This window comes from Penaeus monodon, chromosome 3 (genome assembly GCF_015228065.2).
Source record: "Penaeus monodon isolate SGIC_2016 chromosome 3, NSTDA_Pmon_1, whole genome shotgun sequence".
Lineage (NCBI taxonomy): Eukaryota > Metazoa > Arthropoda > Malacostraca > Decapoda > Penaeidae > Penaeus > Penaeus monodon.
Genome location: NC_051388.1, coordinates 2125911 through 2137083, shown reverse-complemented (window position 1 = coordinate 2137083; position 11173 = coordinate 2125911). Strand labels below are relative to the sequence as shown.

Sequence of the window (11173 nt, the reverse complement as noted above, 5' to 3'; positions counted from 1 at the left end):
CCTTCCTATCAGTTTTTGTTATTGCAATATGTTTATCTGACTTTAGATTTTGAAGACTGTTAGTGACTTGCTCAATAAAATCAGATAAATAAAAGGTTTCACTTTTTTTTTTTTTTTTTTTTTTTTTGTACATAGGCAATATTGGTCATAAAGAATATTTTCCTATAGATTGTGAATTATAAGTATCTTCATAGACTCTACAGTTCTTCAGTAAAGGACAAGTTCTTTCAAAAACTTAACAAAACCCATTTCCTTAGGTCGTACGCAGAAAGCCTAATGACAATGCTTCCTTTTCTTTGTGTCAGGACTCTATCTGAAAAGTTAAAGATTACCTTATGTCTATTTTTTTTAGTTCACGATAATGAATGGCTTCCATAGCTGTTAAACTCTACCTGTTAAAGTCTACGTTTTGATTTATTAACGTAGATAGGCATTCTAAATCAAAAGAATAAACTTTTGATGCTAGATCTTGCCGAAGAATGTCATGTGTGTTCTTAAGGCATGACGGTTTTCTGTTCTCTTTCTTGATTTCACGAACAAGGAGTTTGTAGAGCCATGATCTGTAAGTGTTGCTGGAAAGGAGGGATCTATCGTAAAGCTTCAATTAAAAAAAAAATGAAGATGATGTCATAGTTTACAAAAGTTCATAGTGCGCACACACACACGTATTTTTGTATATACGTATATATACACATATGTGTGTAAATACATGTATATATACCCACACGCATGTATATGTGTGTATATATACATATATACATGTGAGTATATAAATACATACACATATATATGTGTGTTTATATATGTATGTGTATATATACATACGCACGCACACACATATACATATATATGTATATATACGCATTTATATGCATGTGTGCGTACACGCGCGCACACACCATGTATATACGTGTGTGTGCATATACATATGTGTACATGTGTGTGCGTGTACGTATATATACATACACAGACACGTGTGTGTGTGTGTGTGTGTGTGTTTATATGTATGTGTATATATATATATATATATATATATATATATATATACATATATATATATATATATACATATACATATATATATATATATATATATATATATATATATATACACATATACATATATACACACACGCGCACAAACACACACACATATACATTATATGCATATATACACATTTATATGCATGTGTGCATACACGCGCACACACACACACAAATATATATATATATATATATATATATGTATATATATATATATATACATATATATATACATATATACATACATAAATATGTATATGCATATATATGTATATGTATATATATATGTATATACATAAATATGTATATACATAAATATGTATATACCTATATATATGTATATATATATATATAAATAATGTACAGCATGTGTGTATATCTACATATATACATAAATATATATATATTATATAAGTGTGTGTGTGTGTGTGTGTGTGTGTGTGTGTGTGTGTGTGGTGCGCGTGCGTGCGTGTATAAATATATATGTAGAAACATATACATATAGACAATCAGATATTGAAGCAGAAAGATAGAGGGGGGGGTTGAATTCATAATTTTCCTTCTACAAAATAATCCAAGAATTATTGATTTCATTGAACATATTTCGTAGTTTTTTAAGGAAAAAATACTGTTTGAATAGCATTTGTCACGTTTTATCTGCAGTCCTGAAAATCGTGACGTCACGTATTTGATGAACAGCTTCTATTAAATCCTTTTTTTATCGGGGAGACAAAAACGAAAATGAATTGTATGTACTACCTTTTCTTATGACGCATCATTTGACCTCGTTCCTAAAGGGAATAAGAAATGCAACAGGTGTAAAAAAAAAAAAAACAGGTATCTTCTAGTATGCGATTGACCAGCTGGCAGTATCTGGCAACTGCAGAGCTCAAATAAATACCACAGCGCGTTCGTCGAGAAGCACAGATCAGGTGTGGCAAGTGAAGACATTTCACAGGAAAAAAAATTAACAGTCCTTGCAAAATGAAGGTTTTCTCATCTCTGTGTTTGCTGGCTGTGGTAGCCGCGGTCATCGCTGCTCCTAGTAAGATATATATTTGTTGTATTTGTGTGAATAGATTAACTTTACGGGATCAGATCTATAGTATTTTGTGATAATCTTGCGACGTTAAATTTCTACAGGTGGAGTTGAGCAATATATTTTCTTGTTTTTTTTGTAGTCATGATATAACTTATAAGAGGATAATTTTCGAGAAAGCGAAGTTTTCACACTATAAATGCACTTTATCATTGTGAATCTACATAGAAACACAAAATTTATATCCATTTATATATATATATATATATATATATATATATATATCGTATTTTTTTTCTTACATTAATTATCTACCATTTTACATCGAGCAATCTTGCACCCAATTCACAAGCAAAAAATAACTTCACCTCGAAGTCAATTCCATTTGCCATTTTTACAACATAATCCTAATACTTACCAAATAGTTCCAATACCATATCCTATTCTCATCACAACATAATCCTAATACATTCCTCACAATACCAATACCGTTTCCTGTCCTCATCACAGCATAATCCTAATGCATATACATATACTAAACACCACCACAGTTTTTGAAAATCGAGGAGTGTCCCCCTTACGAAGCGTGTGTGTGTATGTGAGGTCTTGCATAATCTCGACTGCTTGATTAGTGCTTCCGTTCACGCTGTCTCAGGATGCAAAGCGCAGGAGGACCCTGACCTCTGGGCTTGTGGAGATGATCTGTTCGAGAGCTGTGTTGACTGGAGATTTTTTTTTTCTTTTTTTAGCTTTTTTGCTTTAATGTTTTCTTTCAATTCTTTAACTGGTGTTTTTTTATTGTTGTTGTTTTCTTTTCTCTTTAATTTGTTTTGTTTTAATGTTCCTTTTATTGCTTCTTATGAAAGAATGACTAATCGGATGTGGAAGCGTGTGTATTTATCACTGTACGTTTCTATATATCATAAGAAATAAAGCAATTTGCAAAGCTAATACTCTTAAATTTTTATTTTATGCCGAGATGATTATCTCCTTTCTCTTGTTATCTACCGATATTCTTTTCTCTTTCCTTCGTGTATCCCAAAATCATCTTATTTTTTACCGTTTCCCTCTCATTCTTTTATCCTCATGTTTTCTCAAGTTCATAATCTTCTTTCAATTTCTACCGCCTCTGTCTTAGCTCGTGCTTAAATCTCCCTCTCTCCCCACTCCCTGTGCAGGCGACCCGGCTGTGCTAGTGCCCCACGTGTCCCCAACTGCCCACAGCGTGTCCAGCGTCGGTGCCTCGGGGAACCATGGACAACCTGCCTCCACAGACGAGGACGAACACGCGCTGGGAGGTACTCGTCAAACAGTCGTCGGTAGTGTTGCACCGAGCCCCGTCCGGTAAGTTCTACAGCAGTCAGTGGCTTCTCCGTACCTTTGGGTGTAAAATTCGATTGTTCATTAAAGGATGGTAATGTTTTGATAATAACCAGTGAGTTCCGTCTCCTTTGGGTGTAACATTTAATTGTTTATAAAGGATTTTAAAGTTTTTATGGTTCTGAATGGCTGTGATTGAGTGCTTTAATATCATTTTGTTTCTTCACAGTGGAGTTTTCGGCAGTCGACCCACCAGAACTGTTACTTTGGAGGCTAACCACCCCGTTGCTGGTGAGTTTTAGATATTTTAATTGCTTGGTAATGAATATATTGCCAATCCTATTGACAGTTGCCAGTTATCTAAGGGTTCTTTGAAAAATATTGTGATTTTCTGTTCTCATCAGCGATTGTTGTTAAAATAATAAATAAAAATAATCCTCATGCTCAAGAAATAGGACATTCAAAACAGTAAAATCTTAACAAAACTAATTAGATATTTTTTTTCAAGTTGATGTTATTTATCTCAAACTCGTATACATAATATCGATCATTAATTTTGAAAAAGGCGCACCGCTGTATCTGTCACCGAAGACACACCTAAACGGGTAAAGCCAGACCCATAATACTATTACTGTTGCATTAACCTCGCAGACGTAAAAACGCAGAATAATCCATTCTTATCCCTTCCTACCCTTTCCCTTGCGACCCCCCCCCCCCTTTTTAGTGAAGCAAATTTCAATAGTAATGACTTGATATCCCGTAGACAGTATGAGAAAATAAAATCAAACCATTAATTTCGTTGAGCAATCGTTTAACCTGCCGGCACCTATCTCAGCGCCGGAAACAGTATCAAGTCCCGTAAAGTGGATTGTCAAGTAAATAGCTTTGTTCACAGTACACCGTAAAATTCCTTGGAGGAGGAATGTGTACAGGGTAAAAAAAAATATTTGGTTCCGAGAGACTTGGTATTTGCTTCGAAGCTGTTTCGTTTCAGTTTAATGTGAAACTCATGGATTTCATTGCTTCGATACTTCTTTTTCTTACCGTAGTTGTGGATGTGCCTCATAAGTGCATCTTTTAAGTTTAATACAAAGCAAAATGATCCTTGAGTAGATTATGCAAAGCGTATTTGCTTCGTAAATGGTGGAGATTTCGAAGCTGTTTCGTTTCAATTTAATGTGAAATTCATGGATCTCACTGCTTATATATATATATATATATATATATATATATATATATATATATATATATATATATATATATATACTTTTTTTCGTAGTTGTGGAGTGCCTTATAAGTGCGTCTTTTAAGAATTTCATACAAAATAAAATGATCGTTGAATAAAGCAAAGCGTAGAATTCAGTAGCTTTTCTGCGTTTTCTTTTTTTCTGAATTGCAAGAAATCCAAATATAGTTGCGACATTATTGCTTCTCAGAGAACTTCCAGAATTCGAGAGAGAAAAGCGTGATTGATAATAATAATAATAGTAATGAAAAGAACATCAACAATAACATAATCATAATGAAAGCGGAACTATTATCGTTAATATTATTCAACAATATCTCCAACTAAAAAAAAAAAAAAAAAAAACTAAATTAAAACTAAAAAATATAACAATCTTACAGCTTACTTATAGTCAAGAAAAAAAGTGATTTCAGTGATAAAAGTGAGTTTTATTATTTATTTTTATTTTTTCTTTCTTTTTCAGCCAGCAGCTCCCACGACGAGACCTCCGGCAGCAGCGCCACCTCGAGGCCACACAGGCAGGAGAGCAGCACTCGCCGCGGAATCCCTGTAGGTAGCAGCTTCACAAAAAGCTTTTTTTTTCTCTCTATCTCTCTCTATTTTTCTCTCTTTTTTTCTTTTTTTGTTTCCTCTAATTCTTTTTTTTTTCCTTTTCTTTTCTTTTCTTTTTTTTCTCCTTTTATTTTTTTTCCTTCCTTTCTTTTCTTTTCTTTCTTTTTTTCATCCTCCTTTCCTTCCTTCTGAAGTACCTTCAAATGACTCCTGCTTCTTCTTCTTCTTCCTCCTCCTCCTCCTCCTCCTCCTCCTCCTCCTCCTCCTCCTCCCCATTCCTCTCCTCCTCCCCATTCCTCTCCTCCTCCTCCCTCTTTCCACATTTTCTCCTTGTTTAAAAAACTTCCGAGATCATGATTTATTTACATCACTCGTTAAAAACCAAAGACTTTGCTTTCCGTTTATCATACTTTGTCACTGTCTCGTTCAATCAAAATGTTCGTTACATTTTCATTACTTTGTTTATGTCTTGAATTTTCCTATTTTACAGTTTTTAGTGTTCATCTTTTATTTAATCTCTTGTATTTATCTCATTCTTTTATTTTTATCTTCTGTCTATTCCTTTATCTCTTTATTTCTTTTGTTTATTATCTATATTTCTATTTTTTATTTATTTCCTTTTTTATTCTATCACGACACGATTTGGTGCAATAGAATAAACTAATTCCATTTTCCTTTTTCCCTCTTCCCTTTTTATCGCAGATTCCTGTCGTTCTTCGTGACGACGGCCAGCCCAGCGCTCAGGCTCAGGTGAGATAACGAGCATCAGTAATGATTAGGGTAATTAGTATATTATATCTGCAATAATGGTAATGACGGTAATGATTGAGGGTACTTAGTATATTAGTTATATCTGCAAAATGACTACTGAGTATGAGGGTAATTAGTATGACGGTAATTAACTGTAATGGCAATAACGACAATGATGATTATGTGGATGGCAGTACCAGTTATTATGATCATTATTATCATCAAGTTATCATCTTGCGTTATATGAAACCACAATAACAGTATTTTATTTCACTCACAACGGCCTCAAATGTAATTTTTTATTTCGTTCCCGACGGCGGATTAACACCTTAAATGCAATTATCATGATTGAATTATATAATTTTACGGCATACGAAACCACAATACTTTTTTTCTAACAAGTTGCATTTCATTTATTTCACAACAACGGGATAACATTTATAAGCTTCCGTCAAATGAAAACACCGTAACTTTTCTAACAAACGACATTATACTTCATACACAACGCTTAAAACCATGCGTCATATGGAACTACACTAGCATTTCCAACCAGCTGTAGTTTATTTCGTTCTCAAAACCGGGATAACGCTTAAAACTATGCGACCTAAAATGTATCCATATTTTAGGTCGGACACCCTTCTCTAACCGCTGTGACCCACGGAGACGCCCACAACACTGAGGCAGTCACTGAGCACGACGAGGTTCGTTAATTTCTCTTTGTTATGTACATTGGCAAGATTATGTATAAATAGACTTGTTTTTCATGGATGAACTATTCGTTGTATGTGCAAGCTGCTGATATGATCCATAGACTGTTCGTTTGCATTACAAGATATTTGTTTATACTGTTATTATTTGATATATAAACATATATTTTATAATTTTTTAAAAGCTCTTCAGTCTTTATACATAGTCTATTTTGTGTATACATCCATGCTTCATTTTATGCATAAATTACATTTGAGTAGCTGGTCACAATTGCTTCAATCCGCATTTCACAATTTTGAGTAATTTCATTCACTGTCACAAATCCCAATCAGTGAATGAAGTTTACGTACATTATAATCGAGTTCGGAACATCAATGGATTCTTTTACTTACGTCCTCCTTCCACCTTCCTTTGTCCTGCAGGAGGCACATGAATCGTCTGACGAGGAAGAGGATTCAGAACATAACTCTCAGGTCAGTCACAATTAAAAACAGCTTCGTCGCTTGACCCAGCTTGACCTCCCGCGACCCTTACAAGGCATTGCCATGAGGGTGCCCTGAGCGCTTTGCTCACCAACGTTGCAGCATTTCAAAACAAAAAAAAAAAATGTATAAACAATAGCCGAGCTATATTCTGTTCCTGTTTTTTGTTAATTTATGATTGTCTTTGTCGTTTGAAGGAATACACTTAATAACTGAAGAAAATGATGTTCGTGTGAACAAAGCTCAAAGAGTTCGAACACGACTGGCTTGTGGATCAACTGCTTTGCTTCGTTTACTCGAACACTTTTCCAGAGTATGTCTTCACTTGTGTGTTGTCTATGTTAACACATTTCATTTCATCTGTGGAATGTTCCCGCCTAGATCTGTCTGTTTTCTTTTAGTATTATTTGTGTATTTCCTTTGTAACATTGTGCACCTATTTGATCATTGTGTATCTTGGACTGTTAATTTTATTGGTTGATTAATCTGTAAAAAAAAAAAATCTAAATAAAGGCCAGATATGTAGCTTTTGTCACGCTTTCTTTCACCCGTGCATGTAATTGTCCAGTTTTTGTGTTTGCTATTGATACAAGAGTGCGATTGAGAATGTGCAGATCGCAAACTCCAAAGCTAGTTGCTGCTATTAAAGTTCTGAAGACAAGTTTCCAGAAGAGGATGACATGAACTTCTTCACCGTCAAAGTTTAATCAATTAATGTACAAACGCTTTTAGCTTCTCGTCAAGTGTTCAGTTCCTGCAATTTGACTCATGGAGTTTAAAGGTAAGAAAGAACAGTATGCCTTGCTGTTGCTGTTTATGTTCTGTTTTCTGTAAAACTACTATATACTTCTCAATGGCTCCTTTCAAAGGCCACACGCGAAATAATCCACCCATACCATCCTCACAAACCCCTAACATCCCCTTTTCCGCGCTAGGCCCTTCCCTCCGACACCTGGGCGTGGCCACAGGCGTCGAGGACCATGAGTCGCCGTAACTTCGACTTCCGCCCCATAACCTTCCCCCGCCACGACCCCCCCTCGTTCCAGCCGGCACCCCTCAGCGCTGCCTACACCTTGAACAGGGTTGACCAGGACGCGGAGGAGGTTCCTGTGGAAGTCGGCGAAGGACACCCGGCGCCGGACCTCAGCCGCGACACAGCCGTCAACTTCCTCCCTGCGGATAGGCAAGGGATGGTGATGGTCGAGCCTGACGCCGAGATCTTCGACCTCAACAGCGTCGTCGAGAAGTCCAACGCCCTTGAGTTCAGTTAATCAATAACTCTTGTATTGCTCATTGTACGTTTAATGACGCGACGGTTATTTAACGTTTAATGACCAGCTGTTATGACGCAGCTGTTTGGTTGGCGTTTTCATTTTCACTCACGTTTTTCTCTTTCAGGTTTACGACAACATTGTCAATTAAATACATCTTTTCACGTTAACCCATCCCTGAGGATCTCTAGAATGCATGGGAAACAACTCTAGTCCTTTTGTTTCAAATACATCAAAACTTCTTTGTGTACTTTCGTTTTATCTGTCTGACGTGATGCGTACAACTTCTGTTCTTTGTTCTCAGTTTTAACATGCTACATGAAATGTACAACTCTCTTAATAATAAAGATTAATATTTCTACAGCTTGTTTCATTACTTTGCATCCAGAGCGTTAATGCTACAAAGGAAAATTTATATTTTTATACTGTAAGATGCTTATATGTATATGTATATAAATATATATATATATATATATATATATATATATATATATATTGACGTTTCGATATTACTTTTTCAGAATTATGTAAACCTGATGTTTTAATGCAGAACTATTTGTTACATATCTCGAACACAGCACACAGTCGAACCACGCTCATAAGCACAACTAGCACTCTGTCACATCTGTGGTAGTATTCCTACACATGGAGAAGGTTTTTCAATTAGCGAGTCCTCTTGCTATTCAGGAGACCTTCATCCACAAGGGAATCAGAGGAAAGTTCTTGGCCTGGATAGATGACTATTTCAGAAACAGAATAGCCAAAGTTAGATTCCAAGGTCACCTATCACAGCACTTGTTACTAGAAAATGGAATGCCACAAGGTTAGAACAGTTCTGGGAGACATAGAGCTGGACATAATGTACTAAGATCTTTCTTTGTACATGCTTCTGTCGCCCTGATTGCCACCAAACCAAGACTAAGAGATGCCGAAATCATTCTTTACAGGATCAGACTAGGTTACCATTGTGCATGGCAAATCATACAAACAATTGACTGCAGACATTTTGCAAGCATTGTGGCGAGCGGAACGCCACCCTCTTCTGTTATTTGCGGAGTTGTGAGCACAATCTCAAAGACCTCCCATAACAGCCGCCGGGCTGGTAAGGAGATTATGCCGCTTGTTTACATTGTGGTGGCATAAGCGCCTACTGGCAACCCTTACCACGGTAAGCATCGAGTGTCAGAGAATCAATTGAGACAGGCCGAGCCATATATATGGAAGACCAGGGCGAAGCTTCGCAAATCTCAAATCAGTGAATCCCTCGGCGTGTCACTTTGCCCGCTTCAGCTCGCCTGCTGGTCGTGGCATCACCACTGACCAATATAAACGGACAAATTTCAACGACGGAACATCTTACAAACTTGCCACGGACTCTGACGCGATTGCCTGTGAGAATGGAAGTGCACTCGTGCAATTGCATAAGGCTGACTCGTAAGTCAAGACGAGTAGGATGGAGATGGTCTACGGAAAAAGGGAGAAAAAATAAATGATACTCCTAAAACATTTTTAAAAATAAACAAATAAAAATAGCCACTTTTCTTGTTATAACCATCACTTTCATTTCTTGTTTTTGTTACTTAAGCTGTTTCTGAAACAGTAGTTATTAGTATGTTTCTACAAATTTCATGTATTTTTGCTTTTGTTGTGTTTCAGACACCCATTTACTTCTTTTCTTCTTCTTCTTCTTCTTCTTCTACAGTTGTTCAACTGCTATGTTCTCACACCCCATATAATTCGTCTTGTTTCTTCATTTGCTGAGTTCACATGTTCTTATCACCTATCACCTTATGTGTGTTATGTTATATATGCTCTATATTAGACTCCCCATCCTCTTGCAACCGTCAGGCCAAAGTTGTCATCGCTTTCAATAACCCAAAGATGATAAAAACGCACCGCCTGATTCGTCCGCCGCAATCAATCTCATTCTTATGTTTCTCACCATGACTCTCACCCTGTTTATCATCCATGTCACTCACCTGTTTGCTCATCTCCCAGTGTTCTTCCTTGCATCCAGCTTAGTTCCCTTTCGTCATCCATTAAATCGTGTCTAGTTTCTTGTCTGTTTTTAGTTCACTGATGTTTTAGTTATAAAAAAGAATAATAATGATGATAGTAAGAATAAGAATAATAGATTTAAAGAAACGAATATTTTTTTAAAAATCTTTGTTTTCCTGTTTTCTTAGTAATAAAGTAAAATAATAAAAATCATTCAAACTAAAATCTTAAATATCGTTTTTCGTGTTGCTCTAGTTTATGTTCAATAGTTACTATCAAAATTGAAAATAAGAAAAAATAAAATAATAAAATAAAATAAAAATAATTAAAATGCAACAAAACAAAAAATAACTCGTTATTTTATGTATTTAAACAAACAGCTACAGTGGAGGTCTACATGAAGACTTGCCTTCTGCCACCCTAAGGCCCAGGCATGACTAAAATAAAACAAAAATTGACATGCAAGGGGTTTCGGCCCCCTCCTTTCAGTCTCTGCTTCTTTCAACCGTTACCTCCCCCCCCCCCCCCAGTCTTCTGTTGCTTCCCCTCCTTCACCTGTTATTCGTTTGTGATTTATTTGTCACATACACACACGCGCGCGCACATACATGTATGTGTATACATGTAATGTGTGTGTGTGTGTGTGAAAAAAAAAAAAAAAAAAAAAAAAAAAAAAAAAAAAAAATATATGTATATATATATATATATATATACATGTGTGTGCATATTATGTGTATATGTATATATATGTATATATATACAT

The 11173-nt window shown here is 35.8% G+C and overlaps 1 protein-coding gene across 1 annotated transcript; it reads left to right on the top strand.

The window, feature by feature from the left end:
* The first annotated feature begins 1932 nt into the window (after positions 1 to 1932).
* On the top strand, positions 1933 to 8773 carry LOC119590164. Its single transcript, XM_037938953.1, has 8 exons — positions 1933 to 2089; positions 3262 to 3427; positions 3633 to 3694; positions 5113 to 5198; positions 5904 to 5951; positions 6578 to 6652; positions 7082 to 7132; positions 8077 to 8773. The coding sequence occupies exons 1-8, from the start codon at positions 2029 to 2031 to the stop codon at positions 8410 to 8412; spliced, it is 885 nt and encodes a 294-aa protein (XP_037794881.1). The 5' UTR covers positions 1933 to 2028; the 3' UTR covers positions 8413 to 8773.
* The last annotated feature ends 2400 nt before the right edge of the window (positions 8774 to 11173 follow it).

Excerpts from the sequence above, each read along its gene's own strand:
- LOC119590164 (XM_037938953.1), top strand. The coding sequence starts at position 2,029 with ATGAAGGTTTTCTCATCTCTGTGTTTGCTGGCTGTGGTAGCCGCGGTC. Across the intron at positions 5,199-5,903 it reads GCACTCGCCGCGGAATCCCT|ATTCCTGTCGTTCTTCGTGA; the intron begins GTAGGTAGCAGC and ends TTTTTATCGCAG. Across the intron at positions 6,653-7,081 it reads CAGTCACTGAGCACGACGAG|GAGGCACATGAATCGTCTGA; the intron begins GTTCGTTAATTT and ends TTTGTCCTGCAG.